The sequence below is a fragment of the Rousettus aegyptiacus genome, unplaced genomic scaffold, assembly GCF_014176215.1.
Source record: "Rousettus aegyptiacus isolate mRouAeg1 unplaced genomic scaffold, mRouAeg1.p scaffold_m13_p_1, whole genome shotgun sequence".
Lineage (NCBI taxonomy): Eukaryota > Metazoa > Chordata > Mammalia > Chiroptera > Pteropodidae > Rousettus > Rousettus aegyptiacus.
The window spans coordinates 37,648,498-37,676,434 of record NW_023416284.1 but is presented as its reverse complement, the minus strand read 5'-3'; the positions used below and the strand labels follow the sequence as shown (position 1 = coordinate 37,676,434).

At 38.2% G+C, this 27,937-nt stretch overlaps 1 protein-coding gene across 5 annotated transcripts in view; it reads left to right on the top strand.

The window, feature by feature from the left end:
* The window catches only part of FYB2 (FYN binding protein 2), a 94,936-nt gene that overhangs the window by 7,174 nt on the left and 59,825 nt on the right, over positions 1 to 27,937 (top strand). For all 5 annotated transcript variants that reach the window (XR_004955102.1, XM_016159918.2, XM_036234456.1 and 2 more), the window contains exon 2: positions 26,866 to 27,607. Coding sequence is in view for 4 of the 5 variants with exons in the window: in XM_016159918.2 (XP_016015404.2) it covers positions 26,866 to 27,607 (742 nt within the window). In the remaining variant the exon portion in view is untranslated. The remainder of the gene's footprint in view (positions 1 to 26,865; positions 27,608 to 27,937) is intronic.

Here is a 27,937-nt window from a genome sequence, read left to right as displayed (position 1 = left end):
AATAAATTCTATATTGTCGTTTAAGATTGTGGTTAACAAATTTCACATCCGCAGGTTTATTTGGTCAACATGCATTTATTAACTGTTTGTTCTGTGACCAGTATCAAGTAAGACTCAGATATTTCTACTTCCCACAATTTTCAAAACCAGAAGGTATCCCATTCTACAGATGAACAAATTGAGACTCTGAGAAATTTCTCAAAGATCACAGTGACATAGTAGATATTCTAACTCTGGTTCGATTCCGATAATTATATTTTTGCCTCAACGAGCCAAAAGCATACTCGTTCTTTTTGAAGACTCAAGGATATACACCTTAAAATTCAGAAAATTAGATGACCTCACTTCTCGTTTTTATCTTATCTTAAAGCTAAGCAATTGCATATGGTTGTTTTACTTTTCACCAGCATCATCTGAAATTAAAGACTTATTATTTCCTCTTGTCAGTTATACAAAGAATCTCAATTAATGTTCTGTGAAGCCATGCATTCTACTTAGCAGAGCCTGTTTCATTCTGCCCTTTAATTATTTTGGCTGTTTACCTTAAGCTAGTGTCTCTGAGCTTATCAATTCAAAGCCATCTGCATCTAGTTGCCTTTGTCGTTTTTTTCTTTGCTAGGTTCCCCTTTAATTTTTCAGATTAAAATGACTAAACTAAGGGGTATTTCCGGGATGGAGTGCAAAATGGCTGTGTGGATTGAATCTAAGTAAAGCAGAACTGAATGTTGGAGGAGTGGGTCCTGTGTTGCTGTCCATTGTTCTGAACTAGCACTGTTGGCTAGACTGTGTACAAGGTGGGAAATGGAGAGGGGAGTAGGAGAAAGAGGCCAATTTATGTGAGAATTTCACAATGTAAGTAGAACCAATGGGGCAGACTCGAGTGAAAGCTCCAGCGAAACCCATGGATACTTTATGTCAGTGAATGCAGAAGGAGAGGGAGGCCAAAATGGAAATATTTGGGTTATTGGAAACTAAAATGCCACCCTATCAGAACAGATATGATTTCCCCATCTAAAACTATCAGCCAATTAATTATATACATACTTCCTGAACATGTACTCTTTGCCACAAATAATCATTTCATATTTGTCAAAATCATGACCATCGTGAACATCACTCACTGTCTCTCTTCTTATCATCATCAGTCACTTTATATCACAACCGTCCTCATCAAAATATTATAATGGGCCTCCTTTGTACCAGGCACCTAGCCAGTGTTGATGTCCATGGCAGTCCTGTGACATGAAGGTCATATCTCCACTTCACTCATCAAGAAATGGGGAACAGAGAACTGAAATACTAGCTTTATTGGGGTGATAGAGCCAGAATTCATAGCGATGAGACTTTTTGATCCCAAAGCCCTATTCAACCCTACTGCTGCTCTTAAAGTAGTTCTCAGTCTAGGGAGGAAGGGAAGAATGTAAAAGTCAGTAACAGTATAACAAACACTGAAGCCGAGAGGAGTACAGGGTTCCTGGGAGCACACAGGAATCACCACTTCTCACTGCATACCTACCTGATGGAAGGCTTCCTCAGGGAGTTGTAGCTGAGCTGAGTTAAGCAAGACAAATGTTTTTCAGACAATAAGAAGAGAGATGAGCATTCCAGGCAGAGGATGAAATGTACGCACAAGCTTGGAGATGCTCATTCCTTCAACAAATATTTACTGCCTTCTCTGTTCCAGGTGCTAGGTTAGGAAACCCAAGGATGAATTAAAAAAAAAAAAAATGAATGCACTCAGTGCAGTGAATGAACTGGAGGAGATAAGACTGAAAGCTTCAAGAACAATAAATATTTAGAGGGGAAATATCAGAAGAAAACAAGCTGGGAATATAATGCCTGTATTGTGTTTTACAATGCATTTTCACAAACCTAGTACATAGCAGCCAGTCAACTAGTTATTGAATGAATGAATAAATGAATGATCTCTCTTGTCCTTTAAAACAACCTATTATAGGTTCCAGAAGGACAGAATATTCATTTACCACTATCACCACTGATAACTGCGGTGGGGCCACTGAGTTACAAAATCCAGGAGACACTGTTTACTTTGTAGTCTATGTGAATGGTCTATGTGATCACGATGTGACTGGTGCCTCTGGAGTTGTGCAGCTTGGTAGCTGGGGTTCGTGTCAAATATAGAGGATTAACATTTGTTGACCGAATAAACTAATATGAATAAAGAAGGCAGAAGGAAGACTAGACAGTAATTACTATTATTCAACCTCTTACTCATGTAAGAAGCATTAGTTAACTCTGCTGTAAATCAGCATATCTATTTCATAGGTAGGGAGGAGATGTAAAAGGACTCCCTCAGAATATACATTTAGTGAATAGAAGAGTCAAAAGTAGAACCCAGGCCTCTCCCAGTCCATACTTTTCTACTACAGCACATAGTGTCTCTAAATCTATCAGTTCATGATTTCCTCCTAGGGGCCAAGGATGAGCCTTTCCCAGGAAGCAGCTGGGCTGAAGAATGTGTCACTGGCCTTGCAGGGCTGGCACCCTTTCAAGGTGAAGGGAACTGGGACCTGATGCCAGGAGCCCTTGTCAGGGATTGGTGTATAACTAAACCTCTTCCCCCAAAGGGTCTAGTTTTACTAGTTCTTTGAGTAAAGAAGATCCTGCGGTTTAGCGAGTGGATTAGCAGAATACATATTCAGAAAGCATGAAGACTATCAAGCATCAATTTTGGCTGAAGATGTTTTGTCCCAGATAAATTTAGGTCCTTGCAAACACTCTCCTTGACTGTTTGAAGGTAAAAGTTGAGGCTGTGGTAGTGTGTTACACAGAGCTATCAGACGGAGGCCAGAGATCTAGGTTGGCCATTTATTAGCAGTTCAGTCTTAAGCAAGTAACATGGCCCCTACAGCTTGAATTTCTTCCTCTGTAAAATGGAGTAATCAACCCCCGCTTCCCCCGCCCCACTGCAGTATTGCAGAAGAGGAAACAAAATCATGTGTGAAAGGGTCCAACTCAATGTGGTAGAGTAAAAAGAGCTTGAGCTTTAAAATCAGACTTGCTTTTCAATTCAAATTTACCTCTGAATAATGACGCAAAGTTTGACCACACTAATAATAGTAACAATAATAATACTAGCATTCATAGGAAATGGTATGAGCCACTGTGCTGAAAAGCAGCATGGATTATCTGATGAATAGGCAACAATGGAGTAAAGGCTATTACCGTTGCTATTTTATTGATGAGAACTGAGGTGATGAAGGTAAAGTTCAAAGTCTAGCTGAAGGTGAAAGGGCCAAGATTCAAATATAGGTTATCTGACTCCAAAGTTCACAACAGTTTTTAATCTCTAAGCTAAACTGCTCTTTCTCCAAGCCTCAGTTTTCTTATCTATAAAGGGGTTAATACCTGCCCTACCTGGTTGTTGGGAGAATCTGAGGTTATATCTTAAAAGCACCCTCTGCAGTGGTACAAGCTCAGCAAACACGTGGTGTAGAGGTGGGGCCATGGTGGTGGTGGCAATGATAATAATGACGGTGATGATCAGCACTCCAGATCTTAAGGATGACTTCCACTACTATTATTGAAGATCCTGAGCACATAGCACATAGTGTCTCTAAATCTATCAGTACTGACTAGACAGAAAACCAGAAAGGAGCTGCTTTCTGCTTTCTCTCTCTCTCTCTCTCTCTCTCTCTTTTTTTTTTAAAAAGCAAAACAAAACAAATTCCTCTAACACCTGTAAAATGTCTCAATTGCATTTAGAATGGTGGCTTTGATTTCTCTTACTGTTTCTACACGCAGCTGGGACTCTAATATAAAAAAACAAATTTAAGAAATTAAAATGGCCACATTGGCTAAAGAGTTTACCTCATACAGTGTAGGGTGAAAGCAATAAAATGGCTCAAAGAAGTTATTCAACCCTTCTATTTTCGGTGTTCGGTAAATTGCACTTTAAATAAAACCGTCATAAACGCGAAGGACACTGAGTGGCTTGTTCTGTCGGGGGTGCGAGAGGGCAGCATGGAGAGCAGGAGGCCCTTTTAAATAAGGATGCTCTGTGGTCGAATTTTCCAACTTGTTGGCAGCCAGTTTCTAGTGAACTTTCTCTGTTCTTGTCCTAGGTTTCGGTGCCAAACAAGCACGGGAAATAAAGTTGGTGAGGCCAGTAATGGGGTAGTTTGAGGACTGGCCTGTGTGCAGAAATCATAATTTCTGGCTTCAGGCCCTTATCCCCAGATTGTTAATGAAGTCAAACTGGAGCCCCTTTGCTGGGAGCTGCATTTCGAATTTGGTGTCTGAGAAAGTATGGCCCAATTTCTCCTCCGAGACCTTCACCCCCACCACAATATACAGTTAACCAGCAACATTTTAGTATCTGAAGCAATCTTGAATTCAGTATGGGTTTTTGGTTTTCTGATTCCCTAAAGACATCATAAACCTCATTCGTTTCAAATGAATAGCTATCCGCCTTTGTTTTTCACTGTGCTTGAGGGTTTCTGCACAGTCCCTGCCTTGAGCGAGGGGATTTGAAGCTGGTAAAATATCGATTTCTAATTCACCATCTCCTTTTATAGTCTGTGAAGGTAATTTGAACCATAAATGCAAACATGTTAAGTTTGTTTTCAATGCCTTGCAAGGCATTTCAGGTTACAGCCTCAGCTCTGTTTTTCACACTTCCCCATCTCACCTCTCAGGCATAATTCCCACTTGGAAACCCACAGGCTCTCTCAGGCCTCAGGTCTTAGAATGTGTCTACGTATAGAGCTCCCCACTCTTTTGACAGTCCAGCTCCTATTTGCTCTTCATGGGTGGCTTTCTCCAGCGAGGTCTTTGCACTCGCCAAACCCAGTTAGTCTTCCTCTCTGCCTGTCCTGGTGCTGTCCCATTACAGCAGTGACCATGGGGTGCTGTCATTGTCTGTTTACTTGTCCATGTTATCCATAGACTGCACCTCATGAGGGCAAGGCCTGTGTCTGCCTTATTCATTCACGTTACTCGTAGCAGGCATGCAGCGAATAATTTTGGGTGAATTTGGGAAAAGATAAACAAAAATCTGTCATTAGAGGAAAGGCATGCTATAAGCATAGAGTTCATTTGAAAATATCTCACTTTGGTGTCAGGGCTTGGTTCCAACCTCAGATCAAATGCTCATCAGCTACGTGACCTGAGCAAGCTGCAGAAAACTTCAGTCTTTGGTTTTGTCCTCATCTTTAGAGGCTCAGCTCAGAAACCCATTTTAAGGATTACAGTAATTGAAACAAAGTATACTTTTTGCTCTGCACAGTGTCTGGAAATGTAACATAATAAGATATGATATAAGAATTCAATGCACCTTTCATATTTTTTGTGTGTGGAATTACTCCTAATTTTTTCTCAGTTCCATCCATTTATAAATACATCTAAATGCTTTCTAATCAGCTCACTTTAATTCCAAAGAACACATATTGTCCATCTATGCTTTGTGTGCCTAGACATAGTGACAGAAGCATGAGTCAAAAAGAATACAGTCTGGTCCATGCTCCTGTGAGTGAGGTGCAGGTAAAGCAGACACATTGGTAAATGATTTCAATAAAATTAAATAAATGGAAAGGTAGAGGTAAACGAAGGATGTTATAAAGCATGGAACAGGTAGGGACTCTTAGCCCAGCCTAAGCACTAGAAGAGGCTTCTGAGAAGGATTGATAATTCAGCTAAATCTCAAAAGATTGAATAAGTTTAGCTAGGTGAATAAGTATGGGAAAGACCTTCCAGGCCAAGGGAACAGCATGAACAAATGCACAGAGGCACGTTCGGTTTCACTGGAGGGGTGAGTTAGAGGCAGGAGACGGTGGGAAATGAAGCTGGAGACAAAGGCAGGAGAAGATCAGAAAGCCTTATGTGTGTGGCTAAGGAATGTATAATTATCAGAGTAATGGGGAACCGTCGGAGGGTTTAACAGGGAAATGACATGATCAGAACTGCATTTTAGATGTGTCATTGACATGAACTTAATTTGTAGGTCTCTAAGAAAGTCTTTTTAAAGAAGATCCCCTATAGGTTATTCTCCAAGAAATCTATTCATTCATGTCATTCAATATTAGTTTGGCAAATATTTATTGAGTACTTACTAAGACTAAAGCATCATACTTGAGACTGTGGGCCCTCCAAAGGTAAGTATATTTTTCCATCTGCAGTCAAGGGGTTCACAGACTCTTAGGGAAGACAAGTCATCTACTTGAGCAATTGTAATAGGACATAGTAAGTAGTAAGAGAAATAAGACCAAAAGAAATTTGCAGACGAAATGCTATAAGACATGTTTCCCAATGTCATCCTTGGACCAGGTGCTGAGTGGCTACACAATGATCATTCAAGGTGATTTTTAAAATGTAGAATTCCCAGAGATTCCGTCTCAGTGGGGCCGGTCCAGGAGTCTATAGGATATTTCCAGTATCCAGCCAGATTTAAGCACCCTTGCCAGAAGAGGAATTAGGAAGGAGAGGTTAATGTGGGGGCCAATGATAAAAGGCCCTCATGGCTTAGGAAGCATGTGAGCTGTGCCTGGAAGGATGAGCAGAATTTGGACAGTAAATGCCTAGCAAGGACTTAGCAGGTGGCATGTATAGCCTAGGCTGTGGTCAGATGCAGGAAATGAAGACAACTGTTGGGGGAACCCCAGGAGATATGTACAAATGCAACATAAAGAGGTGTAATCATGGTTTAAGACCAGATCGGAGAGGCAAAGGAGGTGATACCGTATTGATAGATAGTTGTGAATCATTGCTAGTTTTTCAAAACCGAAAAGACAGACTATATTTTAAAGCCATCCAGATCCTGGAAGAAATTTTTGAGTGAGGCCAAGTCACCAGTTAGAAAATGATTGCAAAAATCTAAATAGAAGATTACCAGCAGGACAAAGAATAACTATAGTCATCAGGTCATGGCTATCATTTATTATGCTTGGAGTTAGAATAATCATTTTTGCTTTTTTTCTTCTGTAAGCCTTGAAAGAACCCCAGGAAATGGATAGGAACAAGACCTTGATCCCTTAGCCATAATTCCAAAATCTAGTAAGCTCTGAATACCATCATTTTTCATAACTGTTTTGGTATTGAAACAGTTTCATAACTGTTTTGGTACCCTACCTGGACTGGCATGAGACATTTTATGGTATTTCTTTATCCTACGTTAGACTAACATTAATATGTTTTATTCCAGAAATAGCCCCACGCTTGGTCCCAGCATGCTGCCACAGACCACATATGTAGAATTTTTTAATATGTTATCTTCCTAAAATTGAAAATTTTCTGAATTCCAAAGTACACCCAGCCCAAGGGTTTTGTACAGGTAGTATAGACCTAATTAATGTTGTTTTGTAAATGCTAAAAATAACCCAAGCAATTTTCCAAAGAAAGAGGAAGAAATGGAGCCTGAGTGTCTGTGAAGGAGAAGGTGTAGATGGACCGGATTCTGTAGCAAGATGGCTAACCCATATGTTTTCGCATCGGATGCTAGGGAGATGACTCTCTGTGTTGGAGCTCTTGGATGAAAGTTCTGATGGATGGACAGAAAGGCCCTCATGAAGAGAAGGGTATAGACAAATGTGGACAGGAAAGAGGCAGAGTGATAGGATATTAAATCACTAAAATGCTCTCTGCAACAACATGTCTTCTCTTTCTTTTTGCCCTTCAAAGGCAACTGAAATTCCTGATTTCTTCTGAGCAGTATTTTTAAAGACCCTAAATGAGAATGGCCTCAGGGAAGAAGAATGGCTTTCTTTCTCCCACATCATTTGCTCTGTGCTCTGATCTGTTCACCTAAAAAATATGATGGACGTGAATGCCTCTATGCCTTTGCCTATGTTGTTCCTTTACCCTAAAATGACTTTACAGCCCCTGCTTCTCTCCAATAAAAACCAACTTATTCTTCAAGCATATCTTCGGGAAGGACTGCCTGAATGGGCCAAACCAAACTAATTTTTCACAGTATTTTTATCGATCCCATACATAGACTTTGGTTAGATGATTGTTTATATGTGTCTTTACTAAACAGAGATAAAATATTTTGAATTGCTATGTTTAGGTGGCTCAGCTATCAGCCAAAAATACACTGATAGAAAGACAGTCTTTGCACTGGGAAAAGATAGAGTTTAGTCGGGGTGGGGGGAGTAAACCAGTAAACAGAGTGCAATAAGCACGGAGAAAAGTAAGCAGAGGGAGGCACTTGATCCAGAACTGGGAGAAGCCAGGAGATTTGGAAATACGGTGCCTTGAATGAGTAAGGGTTACCCAGTATGTCACTCTCCTGCTCACAACCTTTCCAGGCTTCTCGGTGCCTACCGAGTGAAATCCTGATTCCTTAATTCGAACTCTGAGTTTCTGCGTGTTCCTGCTCTACTAGGTCATTCCAGCTCTTATACACTGCAAAGTAGGAGCTACCGTGGGTGCATTCCAGGTCAAGATAAAGAATGGGAAGAGAGTTTAACCAAGGTTAGAATTCTAGGCACATGCTATGCTTTTATCTAGGCACAAGTACAGATGCAGCGGGAGGGAGGCAAGAGAGTTGGTACATTCCAGAGACCAGTGATAGTGATTGTCCATGGGATCGAATCTGGGTGCATGGGGAAATGAAGACAGCAAAAGCTAGAAGACAGGGAAGAAGCATTGGGGCCTAGGGATTAATGTGATGGGGCAAAAAAAAATTCCAGGAGTTGGGGTACCAGAAACGAGAAGTGGGTGAGATAGGAGGTGGTGACCCAGGAGTAGGATGCTTGAAATGAATATGCTGGAGATGGGATGATCTAAGATAGACTCGTGGAAATTTGTGGCTGAGATAGTGCAGAAGACAGGACCATCAGAATGAAACAGGGGTGTTGGAAGGGTAGTCTACATGGATTCTAAATTTGCTTATTGTCATGGGAGTAGTTGTGGAAGGAGAGGAGTGAGGCAGGTGCCAAAGTCCTCAAAAGTGAAGAGCAGCGACCAGGCGTGTTGTAGATGACGTCAGTAGGAAGGAGTCGGTTTAATAAGGTATACCATTAGTAGGAGGCGGTATTTCTGAGGAAGAAGAAATGATGTGGAAGTGGCAATGAGGAGCTCAGAGAACACGTCACTCACTTCCTAGACGGGAGTGAGGAGTGTGGAAGAAAAAAGCCACACTTGGGAAACCATCAGGGGAAGCCGTGTCTTCTGGGGAGTCACCAGTTTGCCTTAGAGCAAAGAGGTGGAGGACACATTCACAGAAGAGATTAAGGACGTGAGGAATTTTGCTAACCACTGACTGTGAGTTCCAGAGAGCTCAGTGGAAGGTTTGGGGAGCTGCAGAAAGGGGGAGAAATTGGGTTCGATTTGGGATGTTAGAGAAGCCTTTGGGAGATAAGGCCCCATGTTAGTGGGCTAGCTTGACTTTCTGATGATGGCCACAGTAAACAGGAATATAGGCACGAGGGCCTGTTATTTTAGGAGAAAATGAGTCATTGACAGACTGTCGTCTCATCTTAAGGATTAGGGGCTTAGGCAGCTTTAATGAGGATGCCGGGGCGATTGTGGCGAAGGAGGCATAGTGGTCTTATTATGACCATGAAGGACTCTGTGGGCTGCCTTTAAAGTCAGCAGTGGGCAGTGTCATATCTGTGGGGGTTGGATTTTATTGGTAGCATGATGCAGCCTGTGGGGTTGCAACTGGAGGAGGGGCCATCTTACCAAGAGTACTGATCAGGGGCCAGACCTTTACCAGGATTTCGACATACTCTACTGAAACCTTATGATAGACCCATGTGGCGGGCATTCTTAGCTCCATTCTTGGGTGCAGAGAGACTTTAGTAGCTTGTTCAAGGCCACAGATTAAGCAGAACTGAGGTTTTTACACATACACAACCTGGAGGATGAAAAAAGTACTGGTTTGACCTGATACATAATGGGGTGTGCAGTTATTGATTCTCACATCTTTATGACGTAAGCTTTTAACCTTTCTGCCCTGTCTGTTCAGAGGGCATGGGAGAGGATTTCAAATGGTGCTTCTATGCTCTGTTGTTTCTACCCCTTCCTGGGGCTTCAGAATTAATGGCTGGTACTAGGAACATGACTGTTTTGCCATTACTATAGCTCTTGGAGTAGTGAAGGTTGGATCGAAGCCCTTTTATTTATGAAGGATGACTCAGACTCTATTTTTAATTGCCTTTTATTTCTTTCCATCTTAGGTAGAATTTGACAGTTGTTACAGCTGCTCTTCCTGGGCTCATGATTTCATGGCTTCTACTGCCTTCTCTGTACTTTGGATTTTGAACTTGCATTTTTTTCTTAAGCCTCTTGCATTCCCCTACCAGGAAGAAAATGTTCAGCGTGTGATAAACGGTTGCCATTTATGTTGCCTTTGTTTCTCCCCCATAGAAGGCAATATTCAGCAATTTGCAGAAAATAAGAAATGAGCTGACTTTTTTTAAGTCAGGAAATATGCATCAAAATAGTGTCTTCTCCTATTGGAACTTATTTTATGTATATTTTTATGATGACTTTCACCTCCTGAATCACTACTCATTTATCGAGTACCTGCAATCTTTGCTCACTACAGCTTGCCACCGGTGTGGTGTGATATATGCCATTCATAGGGGTAAGGCCAAGTTGCTCTGACATGGGAGAGGTTTACTAAGCAGCCTGTCACATCGGGGTGAACTCCATGGAGGGTAGAGCAGCTATCTGCACCCTACTTTATAAGCCAGAAATCAGGACATGTGATTTGACATAGAATTTGTTTTCATTTGTAGATCTATTTTAAAAGGATATAACAGTAAATTGTATTTTGTTATCTAGTTCTGCATTTTCTTATCTTTTCTGAATTACATTAAATCAGAACTACTTTGAAAATCCAAGATACATGGTCATAATAGCAATACAATTTATTAAAAATCTAAAAATACCCCACTCACATTAGATGCAATGTTGTGCTCATCTCAGAATAAATAATCAAAAGCCTGAGAGAGTATTTTAAAAGCAAATGTAAATTGGTTTCCTGGGATTTTTGTTCATTTACAAGATGTGATTAGAAGTATGTTTTTTATATAATTTCTGAAGGATGGCATATACAGAATTGATTATGAAGTGTCTATGAGATAAGGTAACAAAAGAATTGTAGATTAGAGTTAAATTTATAAGTAAGGTATATTAGAATAGTTAAGATCCGTCCTAGAGTCAAACAGCCTTGGATTCAAATTTATGGACCACTTTCTTACTATAAACTGGGAAAGTTACCCAACATCTGAGGCAGTAACAATACCTGCTTTGTAGTGTTATTGAAGAGACTAAGATACACGTAATGGTTTTAATAAGGATGACGAGGATAGAGAAACCAGTTATCAATTCTCTGAAACTAGCAAGGGGAAAAATACTTCCCGAGAAGCTAATGTTATAAAATATTTATGATCAGTTGATCAATTATAAGCTTATTTCTAAATATATTAGCCAAAAAAATTTCTAGACCCACCAACAAATTCTTGGGTTTAAGGAGTCTAGGACAGAGCAAGTGTTCTGGACCCTGATTGTGTGAGTCCCAGGTTTGACTCTTCCTTGCTATGACCTTGGACAAGTTACTAAGGCTTTAGATGCCTCAATACATATCCTGGTCTTTATCCCAGAAAAATACTGGGTTAGACATAACCTTAAATAAGGTAGGTATTTAGAGTAGTACCTGGCACATGGTAATGTCATATAAGGCATATATACGTCAAACAGTCATTAAAGCCTATTATTATTACTTAGATTCCTATAAAATAGAGGCCTCTGTTTGATAGCATCTTTCCCCCTAGTTTGGCTAAATACAGTCATGTAAATATAATAATACTATATTTAAAGAACTGGAATTCAGATGTAACTTTCACACTGGTCTTATTTTTAGGAAATAGCAATGTGTTTCTCTTAGCTGGTTGCTACCTCCTTAGTTAATTTCCATATCAAAGAGATAAATCCCTTCTGTTTAGAGGACGCCACTGTCTTTTATCTTAGGTTGTTTCCATAATACCTCTGGAATTGATTTGGCCTTTGCTTCCCAGATGAGGTGTTTGAAGCTTGCCCAGTCCAGATGAGAGGTGCCAAAGCTATCTTCCAGAGCTATTTTGGAGGTTGTCTTCTATCATCATAGCAATTAGATAATTTGTTTCCGTATGTGCATTCTAAGATGCTCTTAGGAAAAAATTTTTAATTCTGTAGTTACAGTTTATGAATTATGTGAACCTTCTCATTTTTCCCAAAGTTCACTCACTGATTCATTCAGTTACCATTTTTTTAAGCCCCAGGGACAGTATCAAGAGTACCAAAATAAATAAGATACACTCCCTGTCTTGAAGGTATGCTGAAAGACTCGTAGATCAAGGATTCATTCATTCACCAAATTTTCATGTAGCAGCCACTATGGGCCAAATATGCTTCCAGGTGGTGGCACTATAGCAGTGAACAAATACTGATGCAAGTACCTGTCCTCAAAAAAGTTTACATTCTGTTAGGGGGACATAGTATGGTGGGTGCCGATAGGTGCTATGAGGAAAAGCAAACTGGGATGCATGGTTCAGTGTTTTGTAGTTGTAGACAACCAAATAAACCTGTTGCTGCCAGTTTGAGGAAAAGGGATTTATAATAGATTATTTTAGGAACTTTCAGAAGGGCTAGGAATGCGCTTTTACCCGATAGCTAAGGGAACAGTCCAACACCCATGCGGGACTGCCCCAGTGAGAACCCACTAGCGCTGCTGCCCACTGCACAGCATGGTCTGCCACGGCCATTCCACAGAGGGTCCGCTCCTCCCCCTGAGTGCCACACCCTCGCATGCCCGTTTCCCACACCTCCCGCTGCTTGGCAGAATTCTACTTGAAGGAGTGCCTGGGTAATGAGGTTTTGAGCATTCCAGGCTCTGTGTTAGAGGAAGGTTCCCTAGAAAGTGTGAAGGGAGCCAGTCTCTTCCCAGGGTAGGGTAAGTGAGGGGAAGGGAAGTTGCTGTTTTACATAGAGTGGCCATGAAAGATGTATCCTTAGAAGGTGCACATAGCTGCGAGAGATAGATAGCATCCCCCCCTTCAAAATAATAGCTTAAGTAAAAGAGATCTTTTGTTTTCCCACATGAGCACTCAGGGTGAGTACGTCAGCTCCACTATTTCATCAGGAACCCAGGTTTTTCCACTTACCTGTCTACTCTTCCCAGTATGTGCCTTTATTTGTGTGTTTACTAAATAGCTGTTGGACTTTTTGGTAAGCAGAATAATGGCTCTCAACGGAGTCCAGGTCCTACTTCCTGGAGGATGCAGATATGTTACCTTACATGACAAAAAAAAAAAAAAAAAGACTGCAGGTGGGATTAAGTCAAGGATCTTGAGATGGGGAGATTAGCCCCGATTATCTGGGCGGGCTCAATATGACTACAGGGGTTCTTATACAGGAAAGAGGGAGGTGAGAGTAGAGGAAGATCAAAGAAGATGTGATGGTGGGAGCAGAGGTTGAAAAAATGTGAGACTACAGGCCAAAGAACGAAAGTAGCCTCTAGAAGCCGGAAAAGGGAAGGGAAAAAAAAGAAAGCGGAATTCTGCTCTATAATGTCCAGAAGGACCGCAGCCATACTGTCACCTTGATTTTAGCACTGTGAAAGCTATTTTGGACTTCTGACCATCAGATATATAAGATAATAAACTGTTATTTTAGCTTTTAAGTTTTTCTGAATTGTAACTTATTACAGAAGAAATAGGAAACAGATATAGACCTCTAGCTAGTCCATCTATATTCAGAAGTTTATTCAGCTGAACTTTTATAGAAAATGACCACAGTGACTTCTGGTTGCATATTAATGGTTGCAGCTATCTGGAAGAGATGCTTGGAAATTCAATTTTTATCTAGGCATGTTGCTGCCCTAAAGATTTTAAGAGTTTGTTACTAAAGAAGAGAAGAAAATGGAATTTGATAGGTAACTAGAACCTCTGATAAGGAGACCCAAACATAAACCTGAAGGAGGTAAGAAAATAGCTTTGTCAAGGCTGTGGACACCTGTCCAGGATAGAGCAGACATTGTTCCAAAATAAACCAATAGATGGTGATGAAAGAGATTAGAGAAATAAGCATGAGGTACTATGGGAGGGAACAGGGCTTTGTGCTCTGTCTGGCGGGTGGGAGTGGACATCCAAGTTTCCTGGAAAACACGCCTATCCCCTTGTTCAAGGCCAGTTCCTCTGCTTTTTACTCATTACTCCACCCTTCCTTATCCCCCATGGGATTTTGCTCTAGTCATCATTTTCTCTCTTTTAGTCTCTCCATGTTTCGCTCTCTTCAAGCTATAAACATGTCCAAATCATGAAAAAAAAAAAAACCAAAAAACCAAAAAAAAAACCTTTCAGTTGACCCTGAATTTCCTTCTAATTACTCCCCTCTCCTTCCTTTGTCATGGCAGCCTCCTACATGGAAACTTAGTCATTTGTTTCACTCTCTCACCTTTCATTCCCTCTGGAGCCTACTGCAGTTTTCTTCTGCCATGACATTCTGCAGAGTCCATGAAATGGTTTCCATCCTGACAGGCTCCATTAGATGCTTTTCTATCTGCTCACCCCATCTTTTTCTTTCCTGATTAACCTCCTATCTCTTTGTTTCTTAGACTTCTTTCTTGGCTTCTGCTATTGTCCCACAGCTCCGATTTCATCACACATTCTCCTAAGTAATCCCAACCAGTCCTACGGCCTCAACAACCACTTATAACAAGAGCTAAAATCTACTGAGCACTTATATCTTCTAAGTGCTATATGTATACTTATTAATTTAATCCTCATTAACAACTTGTCAAATTATGTCAAAAAGTCTGGAAACTTTGCTGGAAATAAACGATCGATATTTATTCAAGGGTTTTATAGTTTGCAAACTGAAACACAACTGAGAAAAAAACCCAGAGGTGTTCCAAAGAAGAAAGAAAAGTTAAAAAGTGAGTTATAGCAAGAAGTACCTCCTTGAGAACTATCAATCCTACAGTCTTTGCCACAGGATTAGTCCAGGATGGTTATCAGTCAGATGTCAGACAGTCAGGATGATAGATTCCAGTAGGTCCAGAAGATGAATACCACTGGCCATGTCCCAGTGGTCTGGATAATGGATATCAGGTGGTTGTATATGTGAATCCTTTAGAGGATAATTAGAGGGTTACCTGGAGGTCCAGAGCTATATACAGGCAATGATGCCGGACTGAAATGTTTAAAAAAGGTTTGTTTCAAGGCTAGTTAGAATAAGAACAGAGTCTTTTTTCATGCCTCAAACTTCATGTTAATAATTTTAGCAGCTTGGTTAAAGTGACTCCATTTTATATATTCCTTATCTTTAATCTTATTTCACCCATTGAATCAGGATTGTTTCCTTCAGAAAATGTCATAGATCTTTTTTAAAAAATGCTTTAAAGTCCCTTGTTGCCAGAATGGCAATACCTTCCCCAGATCCATCATGTCCCTCAGAGGGGACATATGGGTCAGACACATGCTTGCCATCTTATAACCAGCCGATATGCATGCCAATTTTAAACTGAAGCATTAGCACTATTTTTGTGTGTTAATCAGAGGACTGTTATGCCTAATAAAGCTAATGTGTCTTGCTATCATATCAGGAGCTGGCACATAACTTAGCTTTTATTTAGTGTTAGCACAGCATATATGTCTTATAAATGATCATAAGAAATATTCCCAAGATAGTAATCACACTAATTTGAAAGATATTTTTGATCCAAGAATAAGAGCTAAATCAACTAGACAATAAATCCTCTAAGTTTAGAGCAAGGTCACTGAGGGTTTTTATCTGTTTCTGCATATGTCCTAAAAGAAAGGTTATATTTCCAGCTTTAACTGGTATATAAACACAACATTCTGCCTTTACGATCACAGGTGCCACCTTGAAGTGCAGTGATAATATCTAATTCCATCCAATTTTGTAAGACAACTTTTCTCTTTGAAGTCTTTTCAGTATTTATTAAAGTTAAGCTCTGTTGACTGTCATTGAGAGCTTGTTGAGTAAACTTAGTTAAAACTTCAATATAAGCAATAACATCTTCAATTCTTAAAAAAGATGCTGTTAAGTGATCATACCAATGGAAAACAGATCTAGTCCATTGTGCTTTTAGAAGAGGGGGGTTAGCAGTGGAAGAGACTGAAGGGTGAATACGTCCTTGAGCCTATGGATATCCGATAGTACATTTCCCTACCCAACCTGGGGGTAGCCAAAGCCAGAGGTTTATACCATAAAGCCAGTATGTTCCTTTAGGGGCTACCCAATAAGTTTTACATTTTTTTCCCCAGTCTGTCTCAAACCTATTAGAACTTTTTAAGGTTATAACAGAATTACATTGATGGTTAGGTATTTCCTCTAACATTCTAATACTGTTAGGAAACTCTAGTCAAGAGTGGTTTCATTGTTCTCAAAATGAAAAAGCCGAAGCGCTTAAATGCCCATGTCCAGGAGTTAACCATATGAACCCATCCCAAATTTGTACATATTGTCCAATCGCTCTTGTGCATTTGTCAGGATTCTCACTATTTGCTGTCTTTAAGGCTGCTCAAACAGTAGCGTTATAGGAAAAGGAGAAACCCTGATCAGTTATTTCCATGGTATTGTTAATAGGCCATTTGTCAGGTTTCGTAATGTAAGATCAGCTGAACTTAAAGTTGAATTTTGTTTTTATTCTATAATCATTTTTTGTAAGGCTTTTCCATCAGTCCCATGGAGGGGAGAAACCCACCAAGGTAAGCATGAAATACTGGATATAGGTATTTGACCACAAACCCAATAATTACTTTGGTTTTTATGTTGAATAAAAGTAAAAGCCCATTAACTAAAAACATTTCCATTAAAAGAATAACAGGAAAGAATAAGAGAAAGCATAAACAGTTGTTTAGTTAACAGTCTAATATTGGTTACTGAATGTTGTGGTCTTGAAATCTTTGAGGTGAAAGCTCTTTTTAAATGAGACACATGAATCCATGTGTCAACACCTTTTAAATTAGCAGTACAAGGATTTCTCAACAAAACTTGATATGGTCCTTTCCATCTGGGCTGCAGAGAACCTTTAATTAGTTGTCTTTTCCAGTACACAGTTTCTGAGTTGTAGATCATATTGTTTTTAACTCATTGGTCTGTCTAGTTTTATTATTATTGAAGAATTTCTCTACAAGCTTAGTGTTATGTTTCAAATCTTTTCTAAGAGTTTTACAATATTGCATTACATCTCCTTTTACTGATATTGAATCCTTCTGACAGGAAATCAATTTCATAGGTCTCCCAGTAATTATCTCAAATGGAGACAAGTTATGTTGTCCAGAAGGAGTAGACCATAAATTCATTAGTACAATCGGTAGAGCCTTTAGCCAGGATATATTAAGATTCTCAGTAAGTTCTGCCAATTCAGTTTTTATTATTCCATTTGCCCTTTCTGCCAGCCCAGAAGACTGAAGATGGTAGGCACAATGAAAATACTGTAATATTGGCCAAATTTCACAAAAGTTTTTAGTATTTGTCCTATAAAATGAGTTCCTCTGCCACTGTGTAGTCCTGAAGGAAAACCCCAAGTAGGAATTATTTTTTCTAAAAGTATGTTTGCTCCTGCTTGAGCTGTTGCCTTTGTACATAGGCAAGCTTCAACACAATGAAAAAAAAAATGCAAATCGTTACTAGCACATTTCTGAATCTAGAAACATAAAGTAACTGAATAAAATCAATTTGTCATACATCAGAGGGCCCGAAAGGTAAAGGAAAATGTCCTATTGAACTATGTAAAGGTTTTCCAGAATTATGTTTGTGACAAATAAGATATTTCTTATATACGCTTGAGGCAATTTTTGAAGGAGCTTCCAGAAATACTGATGGTCCCCTTTGAGTAGTTTATCAGTACCCCAATGTGTTAACTCATGAAGATAAGTCAAAACTGTTTTTTGAATTGCTCCTGGTAAAACCACTTTCTTATCTGGTCCACACCAGAAATCCAATTCTTTATGGGCAGCTTCCAGCCATTTTTTTTTTCCTTTTCTTAAGAAAGCTCATTGCTATCTTTCTCGTAGTAATTGGTCTAAGTTCGGTTTTGCAGACGCTAAAGCTATTAATTGTGGCTTTGACATTTGCGTAGCAGCAGTTTTGCAGCTTGATCCGTCTTCATATTTCTTTTTGCTAACTTTGAATCATGCATCCAGAAACCTTTATAATAACTAAAGCTTTTGGTACTCAAATAGAATCTAACAGATCTTTTACATAAATGCTATTTTTTATTGGTTTTCCAGATTAGATTTTGAAACATGTTTCCACAGCATTCCAAATTCATAAGCAACTTCAAAGGCAGATCTGCTGTCAGTATAAACACTGGCTGTTTTGTCCTTTGCTAATATATTTGCTCTGTTAAGAGTGAACAATTCAGCCTGTTGAGCAGATTTAGCCTGTGGGAGTGGCTTAGCTTCAGTGACCTCAACCTCAGGGGTGATTGCATATCCAGCTTGATAATATCCTCCTAAAGATTTAAGATATGAACCATCTGCAAACCAGATGATTTCAGTGTTTTCCAAAGGATTTTCTTTTAAATCAATACTTAGCATAAATAGTTGGTCTGTGAGTAAACACAGTCACGAACAGAATTATCAGCCAGCAAGGAAAGCAAGGGAACTGGATTTGAAATGTTACATTTTGAAATAGTAATGTTAGAGACAATATTAAAATTTCATAAGAGGTTAGTCTAATCACAGACAAATGTTGGATATGATGTGACCACAACAAAGCCTTTACAGGATGGGGTACAAGTACAGTCAAAGGGAAACCTAAAACTTATTCGTCAGTATCTGTCATTAGCATGTCTGTAGCCACGATAGCTCTCAGGCAAAGGGGAGTTCCTTTGCCAGTCAAACTGTTGGCTGTACTAGCCTAAAAGTCCAAATCGATCGACATGTTTTTGAAACAAGCATTCCTAAGACTTTTCCTTGTCTTTTATATACAAAAAGAAAAATGTGAAGCATAATTGGGAAGTCCAAAGGCAGGAGGAGATGTGAGACTGTCTTTTAATTCACTAAATACTTCAGTCTCTTTTTCTGTTCAATGTAAAAGTTCCCGACTTGCAGCTTTTAAAAGCTTATGTATAAAGGTTGTACTTGGAATCTAATTACAACACTATTCAGCAATTCCTAAAAATCCCCTTAAATGCCTTTAAAAACACTTTTTTTCAATTACAGTTGACAAAATATTATAATAGATTCAGGTGTACAACACAGTGATTAGACATTTATAAAACTTACAAAGGAATGACCCCAATTACTACTCATCTGACGCCATATGCAGTTATTACAATGTTATTGGCTACATTCCCGCTGCTGTACTTTACATCCCCATACCTGTTTCTGTAACTACCAATTTGTACTTCTTTCTTAAATTTTTGTTTTATTTTTTAATTACAGTTGATATTCAATATTATATCAGTTTCAGGTGTGCAGCATAGAGGTTAGACATTTATATAATTTATGAAGTGACTGCCTTGATAAGTCTAGTACCCACCTGGCACCATACACAGTTATTACAATTTTATTGACTATATTCCCTATGCTGTACTTTACTTTCCTGTTACTATTTTGTAACTGCCAATTTGTACTTCTTAGTCCCCATGACCTTTTTCATCCAGCTCCCCAACCCCCCTCCCATCTGGCAATCATCAGTTTGTTCTCTGTATCTGAGTCTGTTTCTGTTTCATTTGTTCATTTCATTGATTTTGTTCTTTAGATTCCGCATATAAGTGAAATCATATGTTATTTTCTTTGTGTCTGACTTATTTCACTTATCATAATACTCACTAGGTCCATCCATGCTGCTGCAAATGGTAAGATGATCTGTTTTCTGGCTAGGTAATATTCCATTGCATATATGTACCACCTCTTCTTTTTCCGGTCATCTATTAGGCACTTAGGTTGCTTCCATATCTTGGCTCTTGTAAATAATTCTGCAGTAAACATAGGGGCGCACATATCTTTTCAAATTACTGTTTTGAATTTCTTCGGATAAATACCCAGAAGTGGGATTGCTGCATCATATGCTTAATTTTTTTTGAGGAAACTCCATACTGTTTCCCATAGTAGCTATACCAGTTTGCAATCCCAAAAACAGTGCTCAGGGGGTCCCTTTTCTCCACATCCTTCTCAACACTTGTTTGTTAATTTATTGATGATAGCCATTCTGACAGCTGGGAGGTGATACCTCATTGTGCTTTTAATTTGTATTTCCATGGTGATTAGTGATAATGAGCACTTTTTCATATGTCTGTTGACCATCTGTCTGTTCTCTTTGTAGAAATGTCTATTCAGGTCCTCTGCTTATTTTTAACTGGATTGTTTATCTTGGTGTTAAGTTGTATGAATCCCTTATATATTTTGGACATTAAACCCTTATAGGATGTATCACTGGTGAATATCTTCTATTCAGTATGTTGACTTTTTGTTTTGTTGATGGTTTCCTTCACTGTGCAAAATCTCTTTAGTTTGTTGTAGTCCCACTTGTTTGTTTCCCTTGCCCAAGGAGACATATTCAAAAAAATATTACTAAGAGTGATGTTAAAGAGTTTACTATCTATGTTCTAGGAGTTTTATGGTATCAGGTCTGGCATTTATGTTTTTAATTCATTTTGAATTCATTCTTTATATGTTGAACCAATTTCATTCTTTTGCATGTATCTAGTTTTTCCAACACTATTTATTGAAGAAACTATATTTACATCACCATGTGTGTGTGTGTTTGTGTGTGTGTGTGTGTTTGTGTGTGTGTGTGTGTATTTTTTTCCTCTTTTGTAATAGATTAATTGGCCATATAGGCATAGGTTTATTTCTGGAATGTCTAGTCTGTTCCATTGATCTCTGTGTGTGTGTGTGTGTTTGTGTGTTTGTGTGTCAGTACCATGCCGTTTTGATTACTATTTGATTGCTATTGGGTAGTATGATACTTCCAACTTTGTTCTTTCTCAAGATTGCTTTGCTTTGCCTGTTCGGGTCTTTTGAGGTTCAATATAAATTTTAGAATTACTTATTTTAGTCCTATGAAAAATGTCATTGTTTCTTTGATAGGGATCGCTGTGAATCTGAAGATTGCTTTGAGTAGTATGACTCTTTTAATGACTTAATTCTTTCTACCCATGAGCATAGTATATCTTTTCATTTATGTGTATCTTCTTCAATTTCTTTCTCCTGTGTCTTAGTTTTGCAAGTACAGAACTTTTACCTCCTTTGTTAAATTTATCCTTAGGTATTTTACTCTTTTTGTGTTGACGTAATTGTAAATAGGATTGTTTTCTTCATTTCTCCCTCTCAGAGTTCATTATTGGTATATAAAAGTGTAACCAATTTCTGAATATTCATTTTGTTTACTGCTACTTTAGTGAATGCATTTATGAGTTTTAATAGTTTTTTGGTGGATTGTTTAGGTTTCACTATAGAGAGTATCATGGCATCTGCAAATGACAATTTTACTTTTTTTCCAATTTGGACGCATTTATTTCTTTTTCTTGTCTAATAGCTATGTTTAGGACTTTCAATACTATGTTAAATAAAAGTGGTGTAAGTGGGCATCTTCATCTTGCTCCTAATCTATGTGAAAAAGCTTTCAGCTTTTCACTGTTGACTATGATATTAAGCTGTGGTTTTGTCATACATGGCCTTTATTATGTTAAAGTACCTTTCCTCCATCTCCACTTTTTTCTGAGAGTTTTTTTTTTTTTATCATAAATGGATATTGGATTTTTTTCAAACACTTTGCATCTATTGATATGATCATATGATTTTTAAATCTTCATTTTGTTTATGTGGTGCATCACAATAATTTATTTGCCAATATTGAAACAGCCTTGCATCCTACTTGATCATGGTGTATGCTTTTTTTTAACATATTGCTAAATTTGGTTTGCTAATATTTTTTGAGGATTTTTGCATCTATATTCATCAAAGATATTGCCCTATAATTTTTTTGTAATGTTTTTGTTTGCTTTGGGTATCAGGGAATACTGAATTTGTAAAATGAGCTTGGGAGCCTTCCTTCTTTTTCAGTTTTTTGGATTTATTTGAGAGAGATAGGTATTAATTCTTCAAATGTTTGGTAAAACTCACCTATGAAGCCATCTGGTCCAGGGCTTTTGTTTGTTGAAAGTTTTTTGATTACTAATTTAACTTCATTAATAGCTATTTGCTTGGATTTTTTCTTTCTCCCTGATTCCATCTTGGAAGATTGTATATTTCTAGAAGTTTATTCATTTCTTCCAGGTTGTCCAATTTGTTGGCATATAATTGTTCACAGTATTTCCTGATAATCCTTTGTATTTCTGTTGTGTTTGATTGTTATTTCTCTTAATTTCTAATTTCATTTATTTGAGCCCTCTCTCTTTTTTCTTGACGAGTCTGGTTAAAAGTTTGTCAATTTTGTTTATCTTTTCAAAGAACCAGCTCTTCGTTTTATTGACTTACTGTATTTTTTTTTTTACTCTATTTCATTTATTTCTACGCTAATCTTTATTATTGCCTTCCTTCTACTCATTTTGGGATTTGTTTGCTGTTCTTTTTATGGTTCCTTTAAGTGTAAGGTTAGATTATTATTTGAGATTTTTGTTTGTTTGTTTGTTTCTTGAAGTAAGCTTGTATTGCTATGAATGTTCTTCTTAGGACTTTTTTACTGTGTCCCACTGATTTTTGAGTCATTGTGTTTTTATTTTCATTTGTCTCAAAGTATCTTTTGATTTCTTCCTTGATCTCACTGTTGACCTATTCATTGTTTAGTAGCATGTTATTTAGCCTCCATGCGTTTGTTTTTCAGTTTTTTTCTTATAATTGATTTCTGGTTTTATACCACTGTGGTTGGTAAAGATACTTGATCTGATTCCAGTCTTCTTGAATTTTCTGAGGCATGTTTTGTGGCCTAACATGTGGTCAATCTGGGAGAATGTTCCATGTGCACTTGAGAAGAATGTATACTCTACTGCTTGAGGTGTAATGCTTTAAAAATACCTGTTAAATCCATCTGGTCTTGTGTGTCATTTAAGGCCACTGTTTCCTTGTTGATTTTCTGTTTGAAAGATCTGTCTAGCGGTGTCAATAGGGTGTTAAAGTCTGCTACTATGACTGTATTACTGTCAATCTCTCCCTTTATGTTGGTCAATATTTCCTTTACATATTTAGGTGCTCCTACGTTGGGTGCATAGATGTTCATGAAAGTTATGTCTTGTTGGATTGATTCCTTTGTCATTATCAAATGCCCTTCTTTGTTTCTTGTTTCAGCCCTTGTTTTAAAGTCTATGTTGTCTGATACAAATATTGCTTGTTTTGTTTGTCTCCATTTGCATTCAACATCTTTTTTCACCCCTTTACTTTCAGTCTCTATGTGAGTCTTTTGGTCTGAAATGAGTCTCTTGCAGGCAGCATATGTATAGACCTTGTTTTGTTTTCTTTTAAATCTATTCAGCCACCCTATGTCTTTTGACTGAAACATTTAGCACATTTACATTTAAATTAACTATTGATAAGGATGTGATTATTTCTACTTTATTGTTTTCTGATTGTTTTAGTTCTCTTTTCTTATTCTTTTGCTGCCCTCTTTTCTACATTTATGACTTCCGATAGTGTCACATTTGGATTCCTTTCTCTTTATTTCTTATATATCTCTAATAGATTTTTGATTTGTGGTTACCATATGCTTCATATATACCAAGCTATGTCTGAAGCGGTCTATTTTAAATTGATAGTTGCTTAATTTCAAACACGTTCTAAAATCACTACAATTTTACTCATCCCTCCACATTGATGCTTTTGCTGTTATTTTTTACTTCTTTTGTGTTTGCGTGTATGTCTTAATTATTGTCGTTACACATCTTCCAACTTTTGCCTTTTGACCTTTGTACCAGCTTTATAGTACATTGATCCACTACTTTTACTGTTTGCCTCTATCAGTGAGAATTTTTTTCTTTTCTGTATTTTCTTATTCATATTTTTGGTCTTTTAGTTTCTACTTCAAGAAGCCCTTTAATATTTCTTGTAAGACTAGTTTAGTGGTGATAAATGCCTTTAGATTTTTCTTGTCTAGGAAGCTCTTTATCTCTTCTTCAATCCTAAATTATGGTCTTGCCGGGTAGAGTAATCTTGGTTGTAGGTCCTTGTTTCTCATCACTTCAAATATGTTGTGCCTATTTCTTCTGGCCTGCAAATTTTCTGTTGAGGAATCAGCTGACAGTCTTATGAGAGCACCTTTGTATGTGACCGCTTTTTTCTTGCTACTTTAATACTTAAAAGGTTCTCTCTTTGTCTTTAACCTTTGGCATTTTAATAATGATGTGTCTTAGTGTGAGCTTTTTTGGATTCCTCCTTTTGGGGACTCTCTGTGCTTCATATAGTAAAGAGCTAAAAATAATTATCATTATATTTCTTTAAAAATATTATCCATTGACCACCTCACACTTATTAAGATGGCTACCATATAAAAAAAAAAAAGTGTTGCAAGGATGTAGAAGAATTGGAACCCATGTGCCAGTTTAGAATGTAAAATGCTGCAATAACTGTGGAAAATGTAATGGTGATTTCTCAAAAAAAAATTAAAAATAGAATTACCATATATAATCCAGCAATTGCCCTTTTTGGATATAACTAAAAGAATTGAAAGCAGGGTCTTAAAGATATATTTTGTACACCTATATTTTTTAGCAGTATTATTCATAATAACTAAAAGGTGGAAGCAACCCAAGTGTCTATTAGTGGATAAATGGGTAAACAAAATGTGGTATACACATACAGTGAATATTATTCAGCCTTAAAAAGAAAGAAGAGGTTGCAATATGTTATACCATGGATGAACCTTAAGGACAATATGCTAACTAAATTTAGCTAGTGACAAAAAAGACAAATACATATGATTCCACTTTTATGAAGCACAGAAAATAGGATGACAGAAAATAGGATGGTGGTTGCCAGGGGCTGGAGGAAGGGGGAACAGATAGTTGTTTAATGAGTATAGAACTCCAGTTCCACAAGACGAAGCGTTCTAGACCTTGTCAACAATGCGGATGCACTTAACATTACTGACTTGTGCACTTAACTAAAAATAGTTAAGGTAGTAAATTTTAAGTTTTGTTTATTTTACCAAAATTAAAAAAAAAAAATAACTACTGAGGTATGTACATCTCCTATCTCATTTGATCCTTACAATAACCCTTAACTGTTAGTCGAATTATCCCATTTTATAGAGAGGAAAACAAGGCTCAGAGAAGTGAAGTGAATTATCTAAGACACACAACTAGAAAGTGGCAAAGCTAAGCTTCTTACTCAGATCTGGTTCTACCTCATCTGGGGAGAGGAAGTATAATGGAATTAACTTGACTGCTGGTTGAAATATAAGAAATCAACCCTTGGTAATTTATAAAGAAAGCTATAAATATATACATGGTATGTGTGTGTGTGTGTCTGTGTGTGTGTGTCTGTGTGTGTGTGTCTGTGTGTGAAAGAGAGCAAGCATGAAAAAGAGGGAGAGAAGTGGGAGGAAAACATAAGCAAGCTCCCAGACACCTGCTGTATCTCTCTTGTTCAAGTTTTCTCCCTTCCTAAATCTTCAGAGAGCAGGTGTGAGTCAACTATAAACACAATGAGAAAAGGTCACCCAGCATTCCCTCAGCTGGAAAAATCAGAAGTCACTAGCATGGAGATTATCTGTGTACATAAAATTAAGACCCTCAATGATCAGGAGAAGATGGTGGCTCTTACTTTTTGAAATGGGTCCATTGAACATCCTCACACACTCTACCTCCATCCCTTTCTTCTTTTGAAGATGAAAGATAACAAAGTGCACTTAACAAAAATAAATTAGGTCTAGTGAGAGAATGAGGAGAGCAGTGGGAAGAGCACCAAGCAGGAGTCAAGCCTAATTCTACCTACTTAGACCACCAACTCACTGTACCATCCTGGGCACATCTCTTCCTCCGCTCCAAGAGTCGGGCTGCTGTTACTACTATCATTTTTATATAATAAATTTGAGCCAAATTTAGAAGGAAGAACACAATCTCCCAAGGGGAATAAAAAATATAAGAGTGTCCTCTAGCCTCTTACAAATAGCTTTCATCTATCATAGGCTTACTACTGTGTGTAAGACATTGTGACGAACACTTTACATGGTAGCCCTCATCCTTCTACCACTTGACAATTTATTTTTATAATGAGACTGCACCAAGTTTTCCAAAAAAACTTCCTAGGTGATAAAGAGCAGACTCAGAATTTGAACAAAAACTTGTCTAGTACCAAAGTTTGTTTTCTTCTCCACCCGATGGTGTTAAGTTCAACAGCAAAGTATAAATTGCTGTGGAAGTACCAAGGAGGCATGAAAGAAGTCAGTGCTATCTGTCATCCCCAGGGGAATTAAGAAGGTGGGCATTGAAGTTACAAGAAAGCAGTTGATTTATTTTGTGAAGCAAGAACACACAAGTAAAGTCAAGGTGGTAGAGAGTACAAAGTTTCTAGGAAAACTGTAAATAATCCTATTTGGTTTAAGGGTGGTTGTTGGGCTATGGCTGAAGATCATACATCTACTGCCTTGTGAAGAATCTTGAAGGTCAAACTGAGGGGTTTAGAACTTATTTGTATCGGCAAGAGGAAGCTTGCCTATACAAATAAGTTTGTATGAAGGGGTTTATTATCAATTGTTAATACTACCTCTTTTATAAGAGTTCTTTACATATGCGAAGAAATTAAACATATCTGAAGTGTTTCAAAGAGGAAACAATTGTTTTTATTCCATCTCACATAGACGATGGCATTACTGTCTGATATAGCTCAATGGGTGAATGATGGTTTTACATCGGCACTTGGGGCCCCTAAGTGTGCACAGTGAAGTTAGCTAATTATGCTGCTTTTTTCCTAAAATAATGAGACATTTCTATTTCTTTTTATGCTTTAGGAAAGATTAAGAAATTTCAAGGAACTCCAAGCTAAATTTCAAAATCTCGATGCATCATCTCTTCCAGGACCTATTAAAATCTCAGCAGGTGTTTCTCAAAAGGGTAACATTAAAAGCACACAGACGACAAGGACTTTGGCCAATGGGAAACCCTCCTCCTCTAACAACAGTCGACTCCCACCATATTGTTCCAGTGGTGAACCCCAGCCTCTTAAACCCCAGAAAATGGAGTTTGAACAGAAGATTGAGAGTCATAACTGTTCTAATTCTCTAAGGCCTCCAGGAAGGTCTAATGGTTCTGCAGTAAATTCACAGAAGGCTTCTCAGCTTTTAAACATGGATCAGTTAAATGCTACGACTACCAGTAAAGAAGAAATGGTGACAAGCAGCTTCAGAGACAAGCTCTGGAACTGGGAGAAGGTTTCGTCTCAGAAAAATGAGATGTCATCAGGCTTTCCCCTTGCCAGGTGTGGCAGTAGCATCTTCCACCTGGAAGAACAGAAAAGCACGGGGCTTTCTCCAGAGGAGCCCAGGAAAAAGCTAGAAATAAAAGGAACCCAGACTCTTCCCTCCCAGAGGCACTTGATGGCCCAAAGAAAATCACATGCCACCTCTGAAGTTCCCACTTTTCTACTTGCTCAACCTGAAAGGAAGAGCCTAGAGCACCCTAGTCCTGAGAGGACCCCAGCAGCAAATGCCTGCCAGCCTATCTATGAGCAGGAGCTCACCAGCCAGGCCCCAGGTGAGAAATCTAATTCCCACAGTTCCAGGGGTAGAGCTCACTGTTTTACTCTGAGTTAAAGTTTGCTGACTTGGGAAGGTCACACACATATGTGACCTTGGCAGTGTTTGCTCCAATCTCCAACATAGGTTTCTAGGCCCATCTGCTGACTTGTAATTATAGATTTTGGCAAAGTGATTAATCTCCTGGAATTACATTTTGAGACAGTTTGTGCAAACTTGGATTTGAATCCTAGTCCTACATCTTATAAGACACGTGAATTTTGGAAATCTAACTTCGTAGAGCCTGGTATGTTCTCCTGTAAATTATATTCACTGGCAACCTTCCTTG